The sequence below is a fragment of the Salvelinus sp. IW2-2015 genome, linkage group LG20 (assembly GCF_002910315.2).
Source record: "Salvelinus sp. IW2-2015 linkage group LG20, ASM291031v2, whole genome shotgun sequence".
NCBI lineage: Eukaryota > Metazoa > Chordata > Actinopteri > Salmoniformes > Salmonidae > Salvelinus > Salvelinus sp. IW2-2015.
The window spans coordinates 73,447,073-73,474,515 of record NC_036860.1 but is presented as its reverse complement, the minus strand read 5'-3'; the positions used below and the strand labels follow the sequence as shown (position 1 = coordinate 73,474,515).

The following is a 27,443-nucleotide window of genomic DNA, read 5'->3' as shown; positions in this document are numbered from 1 at the left end:
CGAAAACTCCCAAACACATACCAGTGTTATAGTCCTTGGATGGCACTTTGGCAATAGTAGGAACAACAGAGTGAAGCCACCACACAGCATCCCTCTGAATGGCAGCGATATTATTCTGAAAGGATCTCAGACCATCCAGATCTGAAACAGACAAAAAGGATGTTCAAAATGCCCACATCGACAACAATCAGAGAACTACAAGAACTTACTCTTCTTCTCTCCTTTGTCCCATGCAACGCCAGCCTCCTTGACCTGAGCTGTGATGCCCAGCATCATGGAGCACGTGAGCAGGTCTGTGACCTGGATCACAAAGCGTTCCTGTGGAAAACAGACAGAGAGCATGAGCTCAAATCCATAGGGAACACATATAAGTTATTCATGAAGAGGCACAGAAGGGCATATAACTAGGTAGGGGGTGAGTTATTTCATGGTACAGGAGACCGAGACAAGGTGGGAGTAATATAAAGATCGTGAGCTCACTTTGAACTCCATGTCGACGTAGGTGGCCTCCTTCCTTTCCTGCATCAGACCCAGGCAGAAGGACTGGAAGTTGATCTCGTGCTTGGTCTGTTTGATGATCTCTCTCAGCAACGCACGAGAGGCACGCAGGTAATCATCCTTATTGGTCAGCAGGTCCTGGAACACCATGGCCAGGAACTAAGGAGAGGATCAGAAGGGAGAGGACAGCTTTAAGACAAGCGGTTTCCAAACAACATCTCCTTCTTGTGTTTCAGTTATTCAAAATAAAGTAAAAGTGCGATCAATCCGAGAAAAATAAAAACGTGTACTTCCATCCAAAGCCAATAAAGCTTATACAGGTCCATTTCTGAACCCGGGCTTGACGTTAAATGTTTTAATTGTCCGAAAGCTGAAGTCACTTGTCAACATGCCCCCCCCCCAAAAAAAAGGTCTAACACCATGGGCCAAAAGGGCATTACAACGGCAAGTAAACGGTGCTGAGGATGCTGCAGCACCCTGTGAAAAATCAGAATGTAGTGTACTGGGCCTTTACTAGTCCTGTATTAGAGGACAGGTACAGCCGTGTGTAGCACGGTCAATACTGGTTTGAAGACTGCTAAGCATTTGGATCGCATGCTACAGGAGGGACGAGCAAAATCGTGACATAAGACAAAAGATATTTAGGGAGACAAATCTTTTTCGAATAGCCTATTCCACTCAGGTGGAGCTGTGGCACGAAAGAAATGTGTAGAGGCCTAGGCCTATCTGGCCATCTGTGTGTCTGTGAGCGGGCAGATGGAGCGAGTGACACACAGGCAACGAGCCATGCTGGCTGTGCTCTTGTTGCGTCATGTGATGGGCTCATGTGATCATCATGGGCTCCAGAGCAACTCTGCTTACCTCAGAACTAAATGATTACAAACTGATTCGCATATATTCCCTCATCTTCCTCTCTTATTAGGCCTAGGCTACCATATTCATTGTAGGTAGGTTGCACACACAGCATCCGTTCTTTCAGAAGCTTTCATCAGCTGTAGTGTAAGTTCTCTTTTGACTCATCATCTTGGTATTGTTTGCTCAATTTCACCCCGTGGCCTAAAATAAATCTGTGTTTGAGAATAGCAAAGACTCCGGCTTTTATTATTATTCCCATTTAAAATCTGCAACTTTAGGACATTTAAATAGTTTATTAGAATAGTTTGGAAAACAGTCTTCAATCTTTAATTGGACTTAATGCTTTATGATATTTCAAGTTAGTTTTCAACCTCGCATGCATCATTTCTGTCTTATAACTCTTTGCTCAACGGTAAGGTTTGTTCAAATTTCTCATTTGATCTTTATATCTTGCTATTGTTTCTCTCTCATTATTACCTTAGGCCTCCCCTGTTTTGGAGTTATTTAAAAGCAACTTAAACTTTGAGATCATGAAATAGCACAGCAGGAGAAATCTAGCATGCATTAAACTGAGAGTGGCTTAATAGGCCAAGTCATATTAATATCAAATGAAAATGTGGGCTTCTATAACAATAAGACACCGGAGTGTCCTGTATATAAATAGACTTTGGCTATTGGCCCAGATCATCCGACATTCGAGAGAGAGAATATATATATATATTCTGACTGGATATTTTGTGCTGCTTTAGTCAGACTCTTACACCTCGATCACACCGACAGCATCATTGCGTTTAAGTACACCAGAAGTACATTCCTGGACCCGCTGCGTATGCCTTGCAGCATTGCGTTGTAGGGGCAGTTGCGGTGTGTTCTGTGTGGTGCATACGTTGGATTTATCGAACATATGCAACAAAGTGTATGCGTAGAGGGCTTAACAGAAATGGTAGCAGAAGGTGAATGTTTAACTTTTGTTGCACACATATCCAGATGCTGCAGCGTACCATTTTGCACAATGACGCTGTTGGTGTGATCGAGGCGTTAGCCCTGTCTACAGTGTTCTCTTGCTTTGTGTAAATATAACATATTGATTGAAATAGGCAATTTACTCAGTATGTCAATTGTTTGATAGTGATTTTTTTTACTTGTCCATTCGGACAACTAAAATCTATATTCTGGTTGTCCGACATTCATTTATTTATTTATTTTTATTATTTGCCACGGACAAGCCTTAATTTCGAGCACCGTGAGCCACATATATTTACTTTCCCCACAGTAACATTTTTTTTTATTTCCCCCAGCTGTCTTGTCAGCATGGAATACTCCCTCACCTTAGGGGCCTGCTCTGGGCTGTGCTGGAGCAGTGTGTGAAGGACTTGCATGTTGTTGGGGTTCCTGCATTGGACAACTCGTTAAAGATCACCAGCTTCACCATAGTTCCCAGGTTGTCTTGTGTGCATTCAGTAGCTCCCTGGTTAACAAAGGCCAGACAGCACAGTTAAGTGTATGAATAAAGCGTTCTGCACCAAGACTTTTGAAATATAAATGGTCCTCTGTAGGATGTTCAAACTAACTACATTGAACACATCAACTATGTTGATATGCAACAACTTGTTAGGGTTGAGGTTTGGGTTGAACCAGGATGAGGACATGAAGATAGGGTTAGGGTAAGGATTTATGGTTGAGGCTCCTGGGTACTTGTTGACATCTATAAACCATGTGTAGGGACTATCCAAACTAAAAAATCATATGGCCATAAGGAGGACTGCAGACCTGACACAGAGCATGTAGTGATTGAGGATGACTTTAGGTTTCAGGCGGATCTTGATGAGGTTGGAGGTCACCTCCATGTCGTCCGCTCCATGGGAGTTGCAGTTCATACAGAGAGACATGAAGAGGTCCTGAGTGGACGGGTCAGCTGCAGAGACAAAAGGCTTCATTATACAGAACAGAACACTAGTTCACTATCAGATTTAATTTCATGCAAACAGATGCATTTACATGCTGGATTTGAGGCTGGAAGGAGATGGCTCTAATATCCACTTTAAGACCGATTGCCAATGAAATGATGATTCCTGTTAACTAGTGAAGGTGATGTGGGTAGCTGAGTGTTACTCCTCCTCTCACCTTTGGATTCTGCAGCCACATCTCCAGCCTCTGCACAGCCATAAGCCGCACCTCCTTGTAGCCACAGGTGGCAGTGAGCAGACGCAGCAGGTTACGGGACACATTGTCCATGGGCTGCCTGCGGTTCAACTGGTCCTTCAGGACATCTAGAACATAGTCCTCCACACTCTCAGACAGCTCCTCGTACCTACGATGAGATGAAGAGTGAATGAACACAAACTGTCCAATAAACTGATCGGTCTAAGTAGAAGCAGACAGACAATACAGACAGGCAATCAATATGTTACTGCTAGAGTATATGTAGTAGCCTATGCCTAAATACCTTGGCATAACTTGTCCATCATCTTCAGGGCTAAGTTTCTCCTCAGCAATTAGCAATTCAGTCTGGCTGTCATCCTCATCTGGGGTGGAGGGGTGAGGACTGCTCCCTGGAAAGTTGACATTTTAGTCATTTAGCAGACGCTCATAGCCAGAGCGACTCAGAAGAGCAATTAAGGTTAAGTGCCTTGCTCAAGGGCACAGACAGACTTTCACCTAGTCGGCTTGGGGATTCGAACCAGCGATCTTTCGGTTACTGTCCCAACGCTCTTAACCGCTAGGCTACCGCCAAATGTTAAATGACGTAGTAATGATTAAGAGTCAAATCCAATGTCCCTGGATTCACACCTGAACAAACCGGTAGGTACATACATACAGTACTATACCTGCACTGATATCTCCACCGGAGCGGCCAGTGTCAGGCTGCAACTGCAGCAGCATACTCTTTGGGGGCATTTTGGTACTGAAGGCAGTCTGGATATTGTCCACAAAATTCTTACAATGGGAACTGTCTACCCAAATTCGCTCCCCCAAAGAGTCCTCAATGTACACCTYAAAAGAACAWGAKCYTGTTAAAGAGCGCACAACAGTGGTAACAARGCAGCTAGAATACAAACAGAAATCCAARAGGAATGATGAGTGGTTCTCACTTTGACAAAGATCTCTGGCCAGTTCTCATCCTCCTCATAGGCTGCCATCAGCAGGTTGCAGGCTAGCACAGACACCAGACTGTTGCCCTTTGCTTTGAAGTTGATGGAGGCATCCCGGCGAAGGAGACTGCACAAGGCCTGTKCYCGCACAGATAGAYAAAMTCATGAACKAATCTGTATAACAATMGTATGGAACTGATTGTAAAATGTTGGGTTTCAAATCTCACCTCAATAATMCCTTCAGTGGCYAAGAGATTGGGCTTAATCTTGGCCAGYAACATGAGGCTGAGGTATAGTGTTATGTCAGGTTTYGCCCGGTTCATCTTCAGRTGTTTGACAGCTCCACAYAGCAKCCCTTCAATGCGATCATCATTTCCATCCTGCTCTGCATTCTCAATCTCATCCAGGAGCACTGCTGGGGGGACTGCAAGAGAACCATTGTGTTAGTAATATGCACAGTCACACACAGCACACCACAGAATCAGGATTCACCACTACCTATTCCTCTGAAAAAATATTTGAATTGATACTGTTTCCTACTTTCTATGGGCACCACTGAGGGCTCCTTGATCGAAGGCGATATAGCCCTTTTGTCCACTGCTGCCACATCAGCCAGTCGTCCTAGGGCGCTGACAGGAGGGGTAGAGGAGATCTTGGGGCGCTTCACGAGGCCGGACAGACCAGAGGAGGATGGAAGTGACGAAGAAGTCTCTCGTTTACGGTCAGTGGGTAAGGTGGACYCTGGCTTAAGGAGAACTGCAGGTGCTTTGGACTCTCCGCCACTCTTTGACCCCAATGCTATGAAATCTCCAGGAGGAGGGTGACCTATTGGCAACATTTGGAAGAGAAACACTTGTAATATTATTGTATGTTTGACAAAAGTTAGATAAAGTGAGTGCACATAGCTAGATACTGTACATACCTGAGGGCTTTGCAGCACTAGGCCGCCTGATCGTTGTAGGCTTGGGACGATTCATCATGTACACTCACTGCCAAATCATCATGTACTGTGTGTGCAGAGATTTCAACATGAGACACACAGATAGCTAGTTAGCATAGCTACCTGGAAACTGGTCGGTAAATAATTATCTCATCTCAACATCGAAGCTGCCTATTTGTAAAGCATTTTTACATCACGATAACGGATTTATCCCCGAAAAGTGCCTAAAACCTTTGGCATTTGTCAAACTGAAAGGGCTAAGTAGCAGCTATTAGCTCGCTAACTAACGTTAATGTTATTATGAAGCATTATAGACAGCGGCTACCTAAGGTTACCGGTATGTGAGTTAGCTAGTAGCTAGCTACAAGCAATTACATCGGCAAAAAGCTGGTTAGATGAACAACTAAGCGTTAGTTCGTTTCCAATATGCATGGGTACTTATGACTGACTGTTGCAATTGCAAACTATTGAATATCAAAAAGAAATAGACTCGTTCTCACTTCCATGTTGATTTCCCGAACGGAAGTTCCRGCGTCTCGAACGGAAGTCCCGCCCYTGCAAGGGTGAGCGTTGAAAAACATCAAAAATGTGCTGGTACTGTGTAGATCACAAACTAAATTAAGATTAGGCTATAGGCTAATAAGGATAGAAACATCTGCATTTTGTTATTAATCAAAATGTATTTAGATATTTTTCATGAAAATAATGTATGACTAATGTTCCCATTGTAATTGTATTTATCCTATAATGTAATTTCRCCAGTTTCACAAGTAGGCCTAGGCCAAGTGTAATAATGTCTCTGGCAGTGGTTGTTGTTATTTATGGGTGGCACTATTTGCCTGAAAGCTTTGGAAAAGGAATAAGGTTTCCAAGACTCCTCACAATGATGTCAGGCATGGAAACATACATTACTGCTTGTGCCAGACAAAAGAAAACAGAACTGTCACCCAGAAAGGCACACACTGTAAAGCACACATTGAAAAAAAACATGTGCTTCTAATCTAGCCTTGTTAGTGAAAATGCTTTAGTTCTTGTATCTGGTTACAGTTACTACTTATGAAAAACGGCATGGCAATTGTGCTCTCCTTTCATGAGACACATTCCATTTATCTGATGACATCATTACAGTGCATAACATAGCCTTACTATTCCCAAACCAAAAGAGGAGCCATTTATCCTACATTCGACACTGTTACAGTATTCTCCATGCTATTACATCAGACATGGTGGACACTTTCTCTAATAGAGCAACAAACTAGCCTACATCTTATTCAGAGACAWTATTGCTGAATACCAGTCTTTCATAGCAGACTACTAACACAAACTGAKACTGCTTCACCACATGTTTCCATAGCCCTGTAACCTGACAGTGTGTTACATAAAGTGTTTTTAATATTAAACATATTTTGGATAAATCAGTGGAATGCTTAGTCATGTTCCAAATATAAATCCTGTGTCACYTGGGAAGTCCACAAACCTGAAAAAACAGTTTGTGAGTAGTCTGTTTCTTCAGAAACAACTCATGGGCAACTATGAGTCATTGTTTTTAAGGAGAAATCCACCRAAAACAGAATCTCCCATTTTGTATGCACCTCAGGAAGCTAAAGTCAATGTTGTAGTCATATTGCTATGACAATTGCAAACCTTTCAATTTGTTTTACTTAGTACCCAGGGTTGAGTAGGCTACTTTCTATGTAATATGTATAATGTAATATGTTAGTTACATGTTATCTGTCCAAAATTGTAATCAGTAACTTAACTTTTGTATTACCCAAACTCAGTCACCAAATCTGATGACTTTCAGTTATGTTTGGATTACTTTCTCCTTAAGAGGCATTAGAAGATGACAAAAAGGAATTGAACTTCATTGAGAAAACATCCTTTCTGAATTTAAAAGTAATTCAAGAAGTAATCATCTAGTTTTTCAAATAAAAAAATGCTGGTAACGTAACTGATTAGTTATTTTTTTTGTAATCAGTTTACAAGTAAACAGTTACACCCAAACCCTGCTAATAACTAGACTTAAGAAGTTAGTGAAGTCATCATTTATATGTTAATCATCAACAGTCTGTTGGAGTACTGGAGGTTCATTTTCCAACCTTCTGTAAACAGTAGGGGGGCTCTTTGTTCCAGATAATTTTATCCGAGCTCAGCATCCTACATCATCGGTGGGATATCGTGGGCATAAAAGCTAACACCTCCTCTGATCTTTATTGTTTCATATCCCAGTACACTACTGTGTAATATTGATTTAGTCAAAACAAAGACATGAACAGACAAGTCCTGCCTCAGGTAAAGGCTTCGACACTGCTGGAGTGGAACATCTGGGGGACACATTTTTATAATAAATCGCCACATGATCAATAAAATAATGAATTGCKGACAGCCCAACTATACACCAAGCCAAACAATCCCATGCCACAGTGCACATTCAATTACATTTTTAATTACAAGAATGCTTAGGGGGGGATTACAGACGCATATAAACTATTGCGAACATAACCTGATGTTAATTCTGTTGACAAGATGTGCTCTAATAAAGCAGGTTTGGGCATTGCTTTAGAATGAGAACCACCCATAACACAAACTTMAGTAATTACTCATCTCATAAGCTGCATTTGCTATCAACTTTAAATGTACTCTGCATGAGAGATCCCAGCACATCAATGTACAATTTAGTCCATATGCCTCTACTGAGGAAAACGCTCATGTGTTGAATCACCCATGGCAATGGTCTTCCACAGAAATACAACCATACACCAACCTCCTGGCTCTAGGCCCAGCTACAGTGGGTGAACTCCATGGGAGTTAGTCAGTTCCTTTGCTAGGAAATTAGTGGGAATCTTTTTTCTTATTGTTTACAGTGTAATGGAGAGGTCCTCACTAAAGACATCCTGATTTGAACCAATGTATTAAGGCATATTGTAAGGAGCAAGTTGATTATTATATGAATATAATTTAGTAATTTACAACCCTTCCATTTAAATTTGACCTTTTCCAATCTCAAACTTCTGCAGCGCAGTCTATGGTTGCGTTTACACAGGCAGCCCAATTCTGATCTTTTGCCACTAAATGGTCTTTTGACAGCCTTGAGGTGTGTCAGCATTGCTTATCAACTCTGTGCTCAGTTGGAGGATGTTCAATGAGATGAGCCCTAGAGTTAGGCTGTTAATGTGTATCATGTACATACACATTTTAAACATGCAGTATTCAAATTAGTAAATCATTTTTGGAAGAATATTTGATCTGTCTGTTTAAAAAAAAAAAAATGCAGTGTATGACCAGACTTGTTCTTGTAGACTTACAACAAGAACAACTGAGAAGCACGTTGTGGGAGTCCTTAGTTGGGGGATACTACTAGTTTATTTTTGGAGATGTGTCATGTTTTTTTCTAAAGCATTTCACCTAAGAGAATGTCTGTCACCCTTCTCAGACTATATATTGTCTTGCATGAGAATGGTCTTGGGGCAGTAACGTAAGTGGTTAGTAAGAAGGCGGAATAAGCAAGCTTATAGTTGGGCTCAGAGCCTTCAACATTATGCAGCCTATAATAAATCCAAAACTCAAAAGAAATGTTGAAAGGACAGGACATTGGTAGACAGATGGCGCTGTTTCTTCTATTAACCAGTGAGGCAGTAATTTTAGGGTCAGATTACCTCAAAAAATGATAATTCTCTAATGTAAAATTATGGGAAAGTATATGGGATAGGGATTCTCTAATAGTTATTTTGTCACCAGAAAAACGAACATTGTGCAATCAGGTGCGCATGGAATTACTGAATCGGCATATAAAAAGCTAAAACATGTGCTGACATTGTTTGTGAAGTATTAACAGCCTATTTATAGTTGGATAGCCATCATTAGTATAATAATGATTTAATCTACACATTATCTCGCAAATTTTCCCTGAAGTATTCGCAAACTGCGTCTCCCGTCTATTTCCAGCTTCCCCTAGTTTCCCGCCTCGTTRACGTCAGCAGAAAGTTATTTTCATGAATGGAGGGGGCGGTCACGAGAAATTGGTGACGAGAATGCTTGCGGAAGCACGGAGTGGAATGTTGATACATTGTTGTTGTTTTGTAGTTAATTTAGTACGGGGATACATTTCTGTTCGACTGCTGGACGCCTTTCAGAATTGCGACAAGTAACTTCAACCCGTATAGGACGGAAACTTCACAAGCTTTACGCTTTCCCGACGGAGAATATCCGCTTTCATAAGGTGAGGGTACGAGCGCTTTTCTGGGAGATGTTTTGACATTCCTCTCTAAAATTGCTGATGCTATCACGGTGACAGATTCGATTTTACGCATGTATCAACAAGTAAGATCAGGTTTATCCAAACATTTAATTTACATGTTATCAACGTACTTGGTACATTTTATTTAGGCCCATCTTAACACTTTTAAACAGTTTAAACTTCAGTTAACTTTTATGGTTATTTACAAATATTACAAACATTACAAACATTACAAATATTTTTATGCTGTATGGACACGTGTTGGAGTAGCGTAACGCCAGAAATTAACTTTATTCACTCTTGAAGTTGTTAAAATGTAACAATTTAACAAATCGTGTTTTTCTGAATTGTTTTTATTTTTTATTCCATCTATTTACCCATCGTAATATTTTGAATGATAATGTTTTACTTCTGCCTCTTAATAACTTGAAAATGTGTAATATTTTCAGAGATCTATTACTGTATCCATATCGTTGTCCACATAGCGTACGGTAGCCTACTTTTATATTTACGACTGAAGGAAACAACACGTGGTTTGGGTTTTAGAATTCTGAGTCAAAGTGTGGGGATAGACCACCAGGAGGATAGTAAAGCGGATAAAAATAATGAAGACGGAGCCGAGTTATAAAACGTTGCCCCTGATTCAGACATGAGTAATAATACAATTTGCTTGTTTTCCTATATCAAGGCCCTTAAGTGTGTGGGCTACTGTAATTATCAGCAAGTATGGCAGTGTTTATTTTCCTTAAATGTAGTATATACTGTAGAAGTTAGATTTATGTTCAGTTAATTATATGGAATCTGCAATGTACAGTGCCTTCAGAAAGTATTCACACCCTTGACTTTTTCCACATTTTGTTGTTACAGCCTGAATTTAAAATGAATTAAATTGAGATTTCACTGGTCTACTACACAATGCCCCTTAATGTCAAAGTGGAATTATGTTTGCGCTGCTAAGGTAAGCAATAGTATATTTTGGTAGACAGAATAGCAAAGACAGATGGTACTCTTTGGTAAAAGGGGTACATTGTATTATTTAAAAAAAAATGTTTACAAGTTAAGTAAAAAATGAAAAGCTGAATTGTCTTGTTATGGCATGCCTAAATACACTACATGACCAAAAGTATGTGGACATTTGCTCTTCGAACATCTCATTCCAAAATCATGGGCATTAATATGGAGTTGGTCCCCCTTTTGCTGCTATAACCGTCTCCACTCTTCTGGGAAGGCTTGCTTAAATACAGCCACAAGAGCATTCGTGAGGTGGGGAACTGATGTTGGGCGATTAGGCCTGGCTCGCAGTCAGCATTTCAATTCATCCCAAAGGTGTTCGGTGGGGTTGAGGTCAGGGCTCTGTGCAGGCCAGTCAAGTTATTCCACACTGATCTCAACAAACCATTTCTGTATGGCCCTCGCTTTGTGCACGGGGTCATTGTCATGCTGAGACTGGAATTACCATTTCATTTTTGGTGGGTAAATATGTCCTAGAGAGATTTACATGGTTATTAAAATGTCACGCCAGGGCAAGCCTAAATGAAACACAGCCCTTATTTTAAGTGTTTCTAAAATCTCCAATGGGAAAAATGTATGGTGAAAAAAGGATTGGAACCATTTCCCTGTTTGACCGTTAGCCTTTATGGATATTATGACTCATGCTGTGGTACTCTATAGTGTTTAACATGATTTTTGAATGGCTACTTAATCGCTACAACCCACACATTCAAGACCAGGGAGGTTTTCCAATTTGTAGGGCACCTATTTGTAGATGGGTAAAAATAAAAAAGTAGATGTTGAAAATAACTTTGAGCATAGCGAAGTTATTAAATACACGTTTGATGGTGTATCAATATACCCATTCACTACAAAGATACAGATGTCCTTCCTAACGCCGCTAAAACACAGGGCCAAATCTACACTGGAGTTGCTTACCAAGAAGACAGTGAATGTTCCTGAGTGGCAGAGTTACAGTTTTACTTAAATCTATGGCAAGACCTGAAAATGGTTATCTAGCAATGATCAACAACCAAATTGACAGAGCTTGAATAATTTTGAAAATAATAATGGGAAAATGTTGCACAATTCAAGTGTGGAAAGCTCCTAAGCCGTGTTCACATTGGCAGTTTGAAGTCTCAAATCCTATTTATTTGCATATCTGATTCAAATCTGTTATTTTTCCTGCAGTCTGAACTCCACATGGAGTCGGATATTTCAAGCCACCTTCGTAGCTGGTTTGAAGTCCGATACAAATCTGATTGGTGGCCGTGTGACTTGTCTGAATGGTCATATCATGTTGCTTGCGAGCTACTCTGTTGACAGTTTGACAAGAACACGTGGTAGCTAATTAGCTTGTTAATTGTTTACAAACTAATTAGTGAATGTGCTAAACAGCTACCTAGCTAGCTAGTTGACTGCCATGGATAGCCAAAAAGGACTTCTTTTGAAAGATGGGTCATCCTATCCTTTGAGGATTTAAGTGTTCTTACACTGATTTTTAACATTCAAGCAACTGGGAAACATCCATGGCAGGCATTTTCACCTTAGCTTACTACATAACTTCAGAGTGATGGGAAGCACGAGCGCCACCATCAATCAGCCTACACCACCATGCACACACCCGTCGGGAGTATGACAACAAGCGTAGCCATGTCAGCAAATGACTGCTGTCTGAACACAACTGATTTGAGCCTTAAAGCCTGCAGTGTGAACAAGGCTTTAGAGACTTACCCAGAAAGACACAGCTGTAATCGCTGCCTAAGGTGATTTGACAAAGTATTTACTCAGGGGTGTGAATACTTAGTGCCAGTCAAAAGTTGGGACACACCTACTCATTCAAGGAATAAAAACCCTTGAATGAGTAGGTGTGTCCCAACTTTTGACTGGTACTGTATGTATATGAGATATTTAATTTTCAATTAATTAGCAAAAATGTCTAAACATGTTTTCACCATGCCATTGTGGGCTATTGTGTGTAAATGGTTGAGAAAAATCTAATCCATTTTGAACTCAGGCTGTAAGACAACAATATTTGTGGAATAAGTCAAGGGGTATGAATACTTTCTGAAGGCTAGTGTCAAGTGTGGTGCTGTGTCCTATTGAATACTACTGTAGACATTCCCAAAGACACATGTTTAGTGCTGTATCAGTGATTTCGTTCTTTATCCTATACCCTGGTTTGACAGTAGAGAGAGTGCCATAGTCGGTGGTTCAGCAGAATCTCGTTTGGAAGCCACAGTGTCACAGGCCAATATGAAATTGAATCTACGGGCCTGCTGTCAAAGCAATCATTTTTAGATGACACACACACACAAAAAGCTTGTTGCTACGCTGACTGTTGTCTCTGCCTCTGTCCCGTTGCCCAGCTTTATAGAATAAACAAAGATAAATCCTTATCAATTTCATATTTTGGTGCTGACTGCATGTCTGCAGACTGGGATCATATTCTTGGACATTTGACCTTTACTGTCATTGTGATTTATATGGAAAATATGAGAGGAGTCCTTTCTCATCCAAAACTTTCCACAGTGTATGAGGGTCTTGAAACCTCGTCTAAGAGGCTGCCTATGTCCTGAGTCACTGTTGATGAGGTATATGTGGTGGTGGTGGTGACCTCCCACACCAAGTGCATCATATCTATGCTCTGTCATGAGGTTAACATGTGGCTTGGTTCCCAATGTGATGTCTGGAGGAGAGAGAGGGTTTATCATCTTCTGCTCTCTCACTTCCATACCCAACATTTCAGCATGACAATATGATGTATACATACTCATAATGGTTAATGTTGCCCACAGTTTTCATAGTATTGAGGGTTCTCTTCCACCCCCTGTACTCATTGTGGGTTTTGCAGTGTGTTGTGAAAGTGAAATTACTGTGGTTAGTGAAAAGGTATGACTCAAAAGGAAACCCAAGTCAGATATTTTTATGTGTAAACTTCCTTTTTAACTGTGAAACGTGTAACTTCATTTCCTTACTATGTGTTCTAATCATTTATTTCTAGAGGCAAAGACCATGTCATAAGAATTACACAGACATGACAGATGACAAATATTTACAGTAGTGTATTACATGTACAGATTAACAGTCCCCTTAACAAGTTTACACTGAAACATGGAGAGATATACATTGGCATCTCTCTACAAGTGCCCCTTAGGTGCCTGTGTTGTACCAACCACCAGGATCTGCACCCAGCCCATTCCTGCTTCTCTGAATGACTTCCTGGATCTCAGACCAATGCTCTCGCCACACTGTGTGGAGGGATCGTCTCGAGTAAAGTGCCTTGTTTTTGTAATTATGGTATTAGGTGGTAAACAAGGAGAAATGTCTGAAACTTTCTCACTTTTACATCTGAGAACTTGGGTATGCAGACTGAATAAGAATATTAACAACTTAATGGAGAGCTGGGATTGGATTAATGACTGTCGTTTTTCTCCTGCTGATGTAATCTCAAGTCTCTTGTTTAACAAGTACTGAACTCCTTTGTTATTTGAAGTTGGAAAATGTAATAGTAATTTGTTTTCTCATTGATCTTCATTGTTATTCAATGTGTACTATGGAATGGCTTTAGTTAGGTAATAACTGGACAGATTTTGTCCTTGCTGTGTGCGTACTTGGCATTCTTTTGAATCCCTATGTCCCCAGCTGGAAGGTCACTTCACTCAGATATCTACCTCTCCTCCCTTTTCTGCAAAAAAGTTCCGGCGGTTATGCCAGCTGTTTCCTGCACTTTTCCTTCTGCCCTGCGAAACAACGTGATTTTCCAGAAAACGTTAGTATGGGAGGGTGTGATTCCCTGCCGGTCGTCCTAGTTCTTACCAGTAAACAGCATGACTCATGGCTCGGCTATGCTCTCCATTTCCTTTACATAACATCTCTCCAAATGTGCTGCGCTGGAGTGCAGAGCAGAGTGCACCACCACAGCATAGTCTGGAGGAAGGCTCTCCTCCCCAACTCACTGAGAAAACAGAGGAGACATTCTGAACAGGGGGGAGCTCCATCAAGCTCTCTCTGCTCTGAGTAACTTAGCGCGTCTGTTTTCCACCGAACCCAAACTCCAAAACTAATAGAAAAGAGAAGGAAAAAAAGCAGCCAAGACAAGCCAACACTTCATCTATCACTAGGACCTGAGCACTCAGCTCTTTGATGTGCTGTTTATTTTTAGCGAAACGTCAGGCCTCAGAGCAGTACCTGTCATAAACCAAGCACACAGATTTGAATTTGAGCTGATGTCTGAATGACAAATACTAAATGGAGTCACGTTTCACACGTTGTCTCTGGACTAATACCATAACAGGCCTGCAGCTTATTAGTTTGTTTATCTAGCCAGGTCACGATCAGTGCTTAAAAGGCAGTTATTTGTCCATTATTAATGGTTACTGCCTGGGCTGATACTGTGGTGCTGATTTAATATGCACCATAGTAAAACTCATTCTCGAGTATTTTAGCAAAGCTATAGCCCTAGTTCTTGGCTCAAGCTTTGAGTAAGTCATTAATGTCAATTACACTGAATGACTAAACAACAAACTATGACAAAGTTTATGTTCACTTTTTGCAACCGAGTTCAATTGGGCAGAGAACAGTGATTATTAGCAGTTGGGCTGCATCCGTAGCCTACAGTAATGTTGTCAGTTGGACTTGTGTGCTTTGATACGATGAGTAATTTCCTCATGATCTGGACTACGTGAGGTGATGAAATATGGTGCTGAAATCATCAGGCCTTTCCTGTGGCCAGAAAATAGTTTATATTTTCCATCTGTTTAGCCACCACTTTGTATGTAAATGCTCCCTCTCTCATCAGGGAAACTTAAGTGTTGTCTAACTAAGTTATTTATTTGTATTATTTCTATTATTTCACCTTTATTTAATCAGGTAGGCCAGTTGAGAACAAGTTCTCATTTACAACTGCGACCTGGCCAAGATAAAGCAAAGCAGTGCGACACAAACAACAACACAGAGTTACACATGGAATAAACAAACATACAGTCAATAACACAATAGAAAACATCTATATACAGTGTGTGCAAATGAGGTAAGATTAGGGAGGTAAGGCAATAAATAGGCCATGGTGGCGAAGTAATTACAATTTAGCAATTAAACACTGGAGTGATAGATGTGCAGAAGATGAATGTGCAAGTAGAGATACTGGGGTGCAAAGGAGCAAAAGAATAAATAACAATATGGGGATGAGGTAGTTGGATGGTCTATGTACAGGTACAATGCTCTGTGAGTTGCTCTGACAGTTGATGTTTAAAGTTAGTGAGGGAGATATGAGGCTTCAGGGATTTTAGCAATTTTTTTCCAGTCATTGGCAGCAGAGAACTGGAAGGAAAGGCGGCCAAAGGAGGAATAGGCTTTGGGGGTGACCAGTGAAATATACCTGCTGGAATGCGTGCTGCTACGGTGACCAGTGAGCTGAAATATGGCAGGGCTTGACCTAGCAAAGACTTAGAGATGACCTGGAGCCAGTGGGTTTGGTGACGAATATGAAGCGAGGGCCAGCCAAAGAGAGCATACAGGTCGCAGTGGTGGGTAGTATATGGGGCTTTGGTGACAAAACGGATGGCACTGTGATAGACTGCATCCAATTTGTTGAGTAGAGTGTTGGAGGCTATTTTGTAAATGACATTGCCGAAGTCAAGGATTGGTAGGATGGTCAGTTTTATGAGGGTATGTTTGGCAGCATGAGTGAAGAATGCTTTGTTGCAAAATAGGAAGCCGATTCTAGATTTAATTTTGGATTGGAGATGCTTAATGTGAGTCTGGAAGGAGAGTTTACAGTCTAACCAGACACCTAGGTATTTGTAATTGTCCACATATTCTAAGTCTGAACCATCCAGAGTAGTGATGCTGGACGGGCGGGCAGGTGCGGGCAGCGATCGGTTGAAGAGCATACATATAGTTTTACTTGCATTTAAGAGCAGTTGGAAGCCACGGAAGGAGAGTTGTATGGCATTGAAGCTCGTCTGGAGGTTAGTTAACAGTGTCCAAAGAAGGGCCAGAAGTATACAGAATGGTGTCGTCTGCGTAGAGGTGGATCAGAGAATCACCAGCAGCAAGAGCGACATCATTGATGTATACAGAGAAAAGAGTTGGCCCGAGAATTGAACCCTGTGGCACCCCCATAGACTGCCAGAGGTCCGGACAACAGGCCCTGGGATTTTGACACACTGACCTCTGTCTGAGAAGTAGTTGGTGAACCAGGCGAGGCAGTCATTTGAGAAACCAAGGCTGTTGAGTCTGCCGATAAGAATGTGGTGATTGACAGAGTCGAAAGCCTTGGCCAGGTCGATGAATACGGCTGCACAGTATTGTCTTTTATCGATGGCGGTTATGTTATCGTTTAGGACCTTGAGCGTGGCCGAGGTGCACCCATGACCCGCTCGGAAACCAGATTGCATAGCGGAGATTCGGGATTCCCAGATTGGGATTTGAAATGTTTGGTGATCTGTTTGTTAACTTGGCTTTCAAAGACCTTAGAAAGGCAGGGTGGGATAGATATAGGTCTGTAGCAGTTTGGGTCTAGAGTGTCTCCCCCTTTTGAAGAGGGGAATGACCGCGGCAGCTTTCCAATCTTTGTGGATCTCAGACGATACGAAAGAGAGGTTGAACAGGCTAGTAATAGGGGTTGCAACAATTGCGGTGGATAATTTTGGAAAGAGAGTGTCCAGATTGTCTAGCCCAGCTGATTTGTAGGGGTCCAGGTTTTGCAACTCTTTCAGAACATCAGCTATCTGGATTTGGGTGAAGGAGAAATGGGGGAGGTTTGGGCAAGTTGCTGTGGGGGGTGCAGGGCTGTTGGCTGGGGTAAGGGTAGCCAGGTGGAAAGCATGGCCAGCCATAGAAAAATGCTTATTGAAATTCTCAATTATCGTGGATTTATCAGTGGTGACGGTGTTTCCTAGCCTCAGTGCAGTGGGCAACTGGGAGGAGGTGTTCTTATTCTCCATTGAATTTAGTGTCCCAGAACTTTTTGGAGTTTGTGCTACAGGATGCAAATTAGGGATAGTCCTACTCTGTATCCCTGTTAGTTGTCAACACTTGATTCATTCTGGCTGTTGTTAGACTTAGATATGAGACGCATCTGAATTCCAGACATTTATAAGATTTTACAGCGACGTCTTTTCATCTGAGTAGACTAAGCCCTTCTCTCAGAGATGGGTGCATTACACAGGATGTATTCTGAATATATTTATCCTCCCAATTGAAACTTGGGGCCTCTTTCCTTTGTGTTTGTGCTCAGTCAGGAATGTGGTTGTGTTATSCACACTTCAGCCACCTTCTATGGCTTTACTTTGAGGTCTTCTCCGACACGAGTTGAAGCACTCAAAAAGGTGAAAAGGGAAATAGTTTTCTGGAGGACCGTCAAATGTGCACAGTCAAAAGCGGTACTGAATTGTAAAATGTGCCCGTTGCTCGTCCTGAAAGATGATCAAAACAGGGATTTGGTCTTCGGACATTACTGCTCTTTTCCTCTCTGGAAGAAGGAAAGCTGCAAAGTGGGACCTTAAGAGCTCGACATAGTGCCATTTGCAAAAACAGAGAGGAGCACATGCAGAAGGAATTTGAAGGTAACAACGTGGCCTCTGAGCTGTGACGCTTGAGCACCCCGTGTATGGAGAGGGAGGCCTTTTTCCATCCCATTTCATGATATTCAAGTCTCACGGAATATTACCCAGGGTCTCCCCCCTGATGCAACGGTTCAAAACAGGCTCTTTCAGCCAACTTGCTGGAACGTTGTCTTACATTTTTGGCTGGTCGTGTAGTGCTGGATTCAAAGTTGCATACATGTGCCAAAATAAGGCAATGCTGTATGCTTTTCTCTACTCTGTTTCCTTTAGTTAAGTAGAAAACCCAAGTGAATTTCAAATAAGGTTCAAAGGGGATGGCCAAAACAAGTATCAGATGTGATGGTTCACCAAACATGTTGTCATGTGGTTCTTAAATCCACACAAAACAGAAGAATCTATTGGTTCGTTTTCCAAGTTAGGATTGTGTGTGTCCTCTCTCCACATTCATGTATCCCTTCATTACAGAAACATGCGGCCAGGCATAGGCTGTACCTCCGGTGTGGTTTTACAAAAGGCAAAACAGATGGCTGACTAAGAACTTATTAGTGATCTGTTCTGCTTCAGTGCCAAAGCCAGTGAACTTTCCATTATCATCAGACCAATCATTTGGCATTCTGCCCCTTTCCACTTAGGAGCTCTGACTAAGACTTTCGATGCAAGAACAGTGTTTCTATTGTAGATACAGTGCAACCACTTCAGCTCTTCAACACAAGGTCAACCCAGCAACAGCTGTCAGAAACTGCTGTGATCAGCGATCTATATTTATTTCCAGGGGCATGAGATGAACTTCCCTAAAGGAATAGTCATTAAAACCTCACCCTTTGGGTTGTTGTATCTTGTTCGAGAAAGTGCAGCTCAAAGCGCCGGATGGAATATTTGGCCTCTTAATGAGGTATCACATGTTCACCTAAATTGTTTAGCTGGCAGAATTTTGCGTCAGCAGCACAGTGAGCTAAATATATCCAGCAGCGTTAAATAAGGGCATGTAGCAGCTCAGGAAAGCCCAGTGTAATATGAGCCAGACAAGCAGACAAGTCCTAAACCAAATAGTACATTGTCTCACTACAAAAATAAACCCATGACTGTAAGGGAAACTATTCCTCTGTGACACACGATCTTCAGGAATTCCCCACATATCTACAGGACTGTAAAGTTCAGTATGACCATAAATGTAAGCTTGTGTTTGTTGGGTAGTTTTACTGTTGGGTAGTTTTACTGTTGACATAGGCATTTGTTCTGTGTTATAAAGAGGAGACTCATACGGGTCAATGTAGGCCATGTTAGGTTGAATAGTACTGTATCTTAAAAGAGACTATGCATCAGGTCTGAGGGAAGTGAAAAATAGGAGCCAATGTTCAGAGTTTGAGACTGTTATTGTACACACTCCCTAAACTATTGGTGATCCTCACTTAAAGTTCTTCAAACTGACCTGCCCTTGTAATGTCTACCATGTGTATGACAGGGTTATGAGTGAGACTTGTTTACCCTTTGGCTGACCATGTGACTATACTCCCAAACCCATTTTCAGGGCGTTTCCATGGCAGCCATCGCAGAGGGAGCAAGTCAGGGTGCTGAAATGGAGCCCTGGGAGAATGTGGGCCTTTATTCAGTCAGGCACACAGCAGCTCTCTCTCTCTCTCTTTCTCTCTCTCTCTCTCTCTCTCTTTGGCCATGGCAGTAGTCACAAAGGCATGCGTTTCACTGTAGTGTTCAGATAGGCCTTTTTCTAAAAACAACTTTGACCAAAATAGCCCATGCCCAGTTTCTAAGCAGAGGGCTCAGACAAGCCGTGTGGTGAGAGCTGACCTGTTTCTATTCTTGCGGTCTTGCTACGGTCTAGTGAACTACATTGTGAGGGCCCTCCCTACAGCAGCAAGTAAACAGGTTTGCCCAACAGTCTGTGTATTCATTGTCATCTTTCAGTGTGATGCTGACCTCTGCTGGCAGTCTCTGTTACTAGAAAATCTACTGAGCTGGTTACAGATGACGTAACTAACTCAGGAATGTTGTTGTGGGATCTCTTCAATATATTTCTTAGGAAAGGGGAGTGGCTTCTTAGGATGGCTTTATCTGAACTTGGCTACACTCATAACACTTTAATTTCACAACGAATACACTACATTATGCATACAAATATATTTGAATACATTTTTTTATTTTTTATTCCAATCACAATTTTCCCTTTGTTTTGCAGTGTGACGTCTGTGGGATTCTGGCCAGTTTATGCATGCAGGGTATGACGACTCAGTTTAAAGGAAACAAGACTTTAAAGGTAATTTTGTATTCGTAAACTGTATATTTTAATGTGAATGATGAGTTCAGGAAAGGTCCAGAATCTCATCAATGGCTGTCTCTGTTGCAGGTTAAGAAGGAGGTGGGTGAGAATGCTCCGGCCCTCTGTGATGACGAGCTGGTGGCCATGTCGGTTCGCGAGCTCAACACACACCTGCGCGGGCTGACCAAGGAGGACGTGGTGCGGCTGAAGCAGCGGCGGAGGACCCTGAAGAACCGCGGCTACGCCGCCAGCTGCCGCATCAAGCGGGTCACCCAGAAGGAGGAGCTGGAGAGGCAGAAGCAGGATCTGCAGCACGAGGTAGACAAGCTGGCCCGGGAGAACGCCAGCATGAGGCTGYAGCTGGARGCCCTYCGKGCCAAGTATGAGGCCCTGCAGTGCTTCGCCCGGACTGTCACCTGCGGGCCTCTCTCACCAGGCAAGGTGGCCACCACCAGTGTTATCACCATCATCAAGTCTACTAACAACCACAACTCCAGCCCAACCTCCTTCTCAGCTCCCTCCTAGTTGTGACAGGACTGAGCTCTTGTCTCCCCGTCCTGCCTGGTCCTTACCGGTTCCGATCCGATCCAGCCTGAAACCAATGGCACCTGACCCATGCTGAGAGGAAGCTCAGTAATTAGACTGAGGGAAGGGGGTGGGGTGGCCACTAGCTCTGTGTGATGATAACAACATGATGCTGCATTCATTCTCTACTCTCTTTCTCTCGCATACTGTACATAATCTACATTGTCTGTGCACTGTGCTACACCCTCCCCAGCACCGGCAGGGCATTGGGCCTCTCTGACCCTCTCTCCTTGACTGATGGCAGAGATTAGCTCATACTACAGTGTGAGTGGATACTTGATATTATACATCGCGATGGCAGCACTGGTCTGAGACAGCTCTGATGCCTGTGGTATCTTGCATTTACATAGTATAAAGTAATATATTATTGTAATAATTACCGTATTAATACATTATAAATATTTAAAATAACAAACAAAAAAATGCTGATCTAAGCCTAAAAGCCTTCTTTCTTCTTTATATGAAAGCATATACTAATGTCGTAATGAAAATTGAGGCATTGAAGCTTTTGCCTTAAACTGATCTCGGATTGATCTCTCAGTAATATTCCATTTTTTTGTCACTCTTATACAGTATGTTCAATATTTTAAGCTTTAATATTTCCAATTTCAAGGGCAGCTTGAAAACCGTAAAAAAAAAAATATTGATAACTGACCAAGCATGTTTAGCTGGATGAACCTGGCCCTTTTGACATTGGAAAACTTTTATCTGGTTTAGACTGTAGATTAGACTTGCAGGTATATAGCATTATAGCATAGCCTACATAAAAGAATACAAACATAATCATGGGTTATCCTCCTTACAGCTGTGAGGAACTAAATCTACAGTACAAGTAAAATACAAATTAGGCTACATCAGACAAATTTACATTTACATTACATTTAAGTCATTTAGCAGACGCTCTTATCCAGAGCGACTTACAAATTGGTGCATTCACCTTATGACAGATCATTGAACGGCACTTACTATGAAACTGTTAGGTCACGGTGTAAAAGTACCAAAATCACTTGGTTCGCAAATGTTAAATCATATAGCTGCAAATTTACATCTAAAATCATAGGATACCTGAAGCATCTTTTTGGGAAATACCGCAGTCCATTCTGGTATTACTTTAGCAATGGGAGATTGTATGATGCTGATCATAGTTTGTGGTCTATCCCAGAATTGCTAAAGTTGCAGCTAGTTTATAACTATTGCCACGGGTGGCATATTTATTTTATGATAATAAGACAAGCACTTACCTATGATCTTTTGCCTCTGAGCTTTCCTCTCCATGCTATGCCATATTTCATGGTAGGTAATCCATATTGGATGTAGTGATAATGGGAGCTGCCTTGACAAATGAAATGCAATTCAATGGATTCCTGTATATTACAGACTTAAGCTAGAGCATTTTAGTTTCAATGCAAGAGAAGGACAATTGAAGCTCTCAACTGCCTCCTGTCACTTTGCATTGAGAACTCCGTCCTCTTAGAAATCATTCCTACTGTTGGGTCGTCTGAAAGTGCTGCTGCCGGTGTTGGTAACTCTGAAACAGTAGACATTGAACATAAATGCTTTTGACACAGACTCTTGGGTAAGAGGAATCCTGGCATAAAACTCAAGAAAAAAAACTCTAGGAATGGTGTCATGACCAAATCCAATGGCACATTAGCTTCAAATGTTACCCATAAACAAGCACAGGTTGAGTATGCTTTTTGAAGGTTATAAGTTTCAGTTCTAGATGATTATCTAGAATCTATAGTTCTTGCATTTCAGCACTTGTCCAAGTTAGTCACGAGTGAAGTCTAGAGTTGGCTATTGTCAAGGTTTTCTCTTACCCCAGTGGACATMACTTTTCCTCTTCCCCTGTTTCTTAGCTGTAAAGAGCACTAAGAGGGACTTTGCTGCTGCATGACCCTCTGCTATTTCAGGCAGGGCCATTGCTGTGCTCTTATCATTCTCATGTTGTTTTTTCATTTGGTATATTTGTTATTACACCTTAATTCCCATGTTTTTATATGTGTGTATTTTTCTATAATTTTTGCTTTATTATAGGGATATTAAATACCTGGGAYTGGTGTGATCTTGTAATCGTCCTCTGACGTAAAATGATTCTTATTTACTGGCCTATCTCAGCAGGATAGTTCAATTATTATCTATAGCATCAATTAAATCATAAGGAATCTATTCTGCTGACTTTATAGTTGTATTTGTGTCTTTTTAAGGTCAGTTCATAATTATTACCTGCAAYCTACCCTCGGCTAGTCTGCAAATTAGGCTGTCTGTGTTTACAGTCACGACTGTTTTAGAGTAGGTGGATTGAGTATATTTTGATAGGAAAGGCTTACTTTGGTAGCTAATTGCCATATGCCCACATGCTATTATAAGGAAGTTACGTTTGTATCACATTGCTAAACTCCAAGACTTTTGAAGTTTGAGTTGATGCTTTTGTGACAGCTATGAAACCGATACAAGTATTACAATTAGGAGGAGAATATACAGCAGAATGCAAATTATGAAATTACAGTTGAAGTGAAAACACTTGAATTATTTAGCACCCTTTTCTGAGCTTTACACTGACCTCTGCTGGTAGTCTTTATAAATGCTGTGAATAAGCACATTCTTTTTGATCAAATTGTTTTGGAGACTTTTGTAGTCCGATTGCATATCAATTTATAAGACTTTTATCCGTTAGTTATTGCTTTACATTTCATTCAATTCTGTTCTAAACAAAGCCACCATACTGTCTGACTCAAATTTGAGTGCAAAACATATACTTTTGTGTCAAAATAAACATCTAACAAAGTAGATGAATTTCTATGTACTCCAAGCTGCATTTTCCTCCCTAGTTGTATTGAAACTCACTAAAGGTTCATACACATCTACACATAGCTCTCCCAGCTGAAGATGGAGTATGGAAGCACTAGTAGTTATGCTCTTCCTGCACAGCAGGTGGCTGTGTTATCCCTCAGTACCCTCGATCTAGAAAGAAAAATAACTTTGCTCCTAGAGTTGGATTGAACATTGACTACGGCAAATTCATATGCACAGGGCACTGTAATGAATGAAACTGCTAGGAACTAGAGGGCAATGTAGATAAGATGTATTTCTGCCATGGTTGATTGCATCTTTTCTGATATGAGCCATTATAATGCAACGGTAAGGAAATTGGATAGATGGTTCAGAAACCAAGTGGGCACTTTTAAATGTTTATCTTGTACGTTTTGCTATATGTTGCCTTTTAGGCTGCCGCGGTTAAATGATTGTATATTCTTCACCTGATTATATCTACAGTATGTTTTGTGTAGGCCTACACATCTTTCCTATATTTGCTCTGTCAGTACTACAAGCTATTTGCCATAAATGCACACAGAGCATACATGTTAAATGTCCTATGTTCAGCAGATGTACTTATAAATTGGTAAAACAGTTCCATGACATATAAAGTATGCTGCTCCAAATTAGTACTTTGTATACGTCAACATTCAAATGAGTAAACAAGGTGGTGGCGGGTGAAAGAATAACAGTTGTAATACAATGGATGTTATACTTTCACTCACCATCTTCCACCTTGTATCACACAATTGTATGTTAACTATAAAAAAAAAAAAGTTATCGTGTGGACTTTCACAATGAATGGGATCTCAAGTTTTAATGCACAGCCACAACGACACTAGATTATATGCTAATTTGTCTAGTTTGTGGTAGTTAATGAGGCATGATGATAGTTCTATTATACCGCTTTCTAGCTGATGGTGAGTGTAAATAAAATAATAATGAGGCAGCACATTGAAGAGAAACCGTACCATTCGTGACCTTTCATTACTCTGCTACTAGTTTGTATTTTATTTGAACTTCAATATTTATTTGATTGATATTCCCTGAATTGTATTTTCAACATCTAAATTATTTTATTTACATTCATTTATTTACTCTTTGCATTTAATGAAATACTCTCCTGTACAAATACAATACTTTTTGTTTCTGTTTCGATTGAAAACAAGGAGGTAAATTATTCTTGTAAATAGACGTCTGTTTTTGTACTTTTAAATAAAGCTTTTTTTCTCATTTTTTGGGTCTGTTTAACTCCTTGAATGATTTCAAACACTGTAGGGTGATTCCTCATGAAACCAGGACAAAAAAGGCCCAGATTTGGGGTGATTTTCACTAACTTTAATCCATAGAAAGGTCCTGTGTGGGAAGGATTGTTGACAAATATTGATTTTTGTATCAAAGCGTAATAGAGAAATATTGAATCAATGTTGGCATATTAATAGCAATTTGGCCTTACCCAGGCCTCCTTTAAAGGTGCTACACATAGGATTTTAGTTTTTTAGAATTTTTTCATTGTAATTTCACAAAATGTCAATAATATCAGTGTCCAATGTAGAAGTCACTGTCAAATCCTGGTTACAAATATTCAACACGTTTCGCTCAATTTCAGTAAGTGTTGTAAGCGTTACCAACTGAGTGAATGTGAAAATGGACAAAAAATTGTCACCTTCTGTTGGTGATTTTCAGGATGTGCAATGATACAGGAGGGCTGTGATTGGTTACATTGCCTACTGTACCAATTTCTCTGTAGAAAAAGGGCCATAACTTTAAAACTAGCAGAGATCTCACTCTGGAAAATTGATATGCCCATAAAGTATATTATGCTCAACGATTTATAGAAATATTTGCATGTTTTCTATATTCATATTTCTATTTTTCAATATTAATAAAATAATGTAAGAAAAATCTAAATACTACCCATATTTCAGAGTAAGCAGTAAAGCTTCATATGACACATATTTGCTTTATGGAGTTGGTATTATTTCTCAATTACGCTTTTAGATACAAATGTCAAATAAATGTCAACAATCCTTCCCCCAAAGGACCATACTATTAGATTAGATTTCCTGATTTTAAAATTTAAATTTAATGGATAAATTAGAAATCACCCTTTAGTCTACAGTGAGGTGCTGAGAGAAGGACAGTGTACCGTCTAGCCATTCTCCCAAGTACTTGTATGAGGTGACTACCTTAAGCTTTAAACCCTCAGAGGTTGTAATCACAGCTGTGGGGAGAGGGTCATTCTTCTTACCAAACCACATTACCTTTTTTTTGGAGGTGTTACCTAATTAAGGTAAGACAGTAATTCTGCTCATACTCAACAAAAACAGTGCATTTGGAAAGTATTCAGACCTCTGACCTTTTCCACATTTTGTTACATTACAGCCTTATTCTAAAATTGATTTTTTTTAAAAACATCAATCTACTCAAAATACCCCGTAATGACAAAGCGAAAAAGTTGTGTTGAAATGTTTGCAAATGTATAAAAAAAAACTAAAAACTGAAATACATAATTTACGTGAGTATTCAGACCCTTTGCTATGAGACTTGAAATTGAGCTCAGGTGCATCCTGTTTCCATTGATCATCCTTGAGATGTTTCTACAACTTGATTGGAGTCCACCTGTGGTAAATTCAATTGATTAGATATGATTTGGAAAGGCACACACCTGTCTATTCAAGGTCCCACATGTCAGAGAAAAAACCAAGCCATGAGGTCGAAGGAATTGTTGGAACAGGATTGTTTTGAGGCAAAGATCTGGGGAATGGTACCAATCAGGCCTTTATGGTAGAGTGGCCAGATGGAGCCACTCCTCAGTAAAAGGCACATGACAGCCCGCTTAGTGTTTGCCAAAAGCCACCTAAAGGACTCTCAGACCATGAAAAACAAAATTCTCTGGTCTGATGAAACTAAGATTGAACTCTTTGGCATGAATGCCAAGCATCACATCTGGAGGAAACCTGGCACCATCCCTACGGTGAAGCATGGTGGTGGCAGCACCATGCTGTGGAGATGTTTTTCAGTGGCAGGGACTGAGATACCAGTTAAGATCGAGGGAAAGCTGAATTGTGCAAAGTACAGAGCGATCCTTGATGAAAACCTGTTCCGGACCTCAGACTCGGGAAAAGCACTCAGGACCTCAGACTGGGGCAAAGGTTCTCCTTCCATCAGGACAACAACCCTAAGTGTAACCGATGTGAAATGGCTAGCTAGTTAGCGGAAGTGAAGTGCACCAGTCCCTCCTGCAGCAAAGCACCCCCACAACATGATGCTGCCACCCCCGTGCTTCATGGTTGGGATGGTGTTCTTCAGCTTGCAAGCCTCCCCCCTTTTCCTCCAAAACATAACGATGGTCTTTATGGCAATTATGGCCATTTTTGTTTCATCAGACCAGAGGACATTTCTCCAAAAAGTACGATCTTTGTCCCCATGTGCAGTTGCAAACTGTAGTCTGGGTCTTTTTATGGCGGTTTTGGAGCAGTGGCTTCTTCTTTGCTGAGCGGCCATTCAGGTTATGTCAATATAGGACTCGTTTTACTGTGGATATAGATACTTTTGTAATTGTTTCCTCCAGCATCTTCAC

At 41.0% G+C, this 27,443-nt stretch overlaps 2 protein-coding genes across 2 annotated transcripts in view; one reads left to right on the top strand and one right to left on the bottom strand.

Annotated features, from left to right (window-relative positions):
• LOC111980763 (integrator complex subunit 1-like) overlaps positions 1-5,972 on the bottom strand; it is an 18,120-nt gene extending 12,148 nt beyond the window's left edge. The window contains 16 exon segments of the mRNA XM_070449781.1: positions 22-141; positions 210-318; positions 481-657; positions 2,682-2,749; positions 2,752-2,802; positions 2,805-2,821; positions 3,124-3,256; positions 3,259-3,268; positions 3,478-3,664; positions 3,800-3,905; positions 4,182-4,347; positions 4,446-4,583; positions 4,673-4,869; positions 4,986-5,270; positions 5,368-5,452; positions 5,886-5,972. Of these exon segments, the coding sequence (XP_070305882.1) occupies positions 22-141; positions 210-318; positions 481-657; positions 2,682-2,749; positions 2,752-2,802; positions 2,805-2,821; positions 3,124-3,256; positions 3,259-3,268; positions 3,478-3,664; positions 3,800-3,905; positions 4,182-4,347; positions 4,446-4,583; positions 4,673-4,869; positions 4,986-5,270; positions 5,368-5,425 (1,822 nt within the window). The 5' untranslated portion in view covers positions 5,426-5,452; positions 5,886-5,972.
• Positions 5,973-9,396: 3,424 nt separating this feature from the next.
• LOC111981753 (transcription factor MafK-like) lies at positions 9,397-25,098 on the top strand. The gene is made up of 3 exons (XM_024013163.2): positions 9,397-9,604; positions 20,378-20,455; positions 20,546-25,098. The coding sequence occupies exons 2-3, from the start codon at positions 20,411-20,413 to the stop codon at positions 20,981-20,983; spliced, it is 483 nt and encodes a 160-aa protein (XP_023868931.1). The 5' UTR covers positions 9,397-9,604; positions 20,378-20,410; the 3' UTR covers positions 20,984-25,098.
• The last annotated feature ends 2,345 nt before the right edge of the window (positions 25,099-27,443 follow it).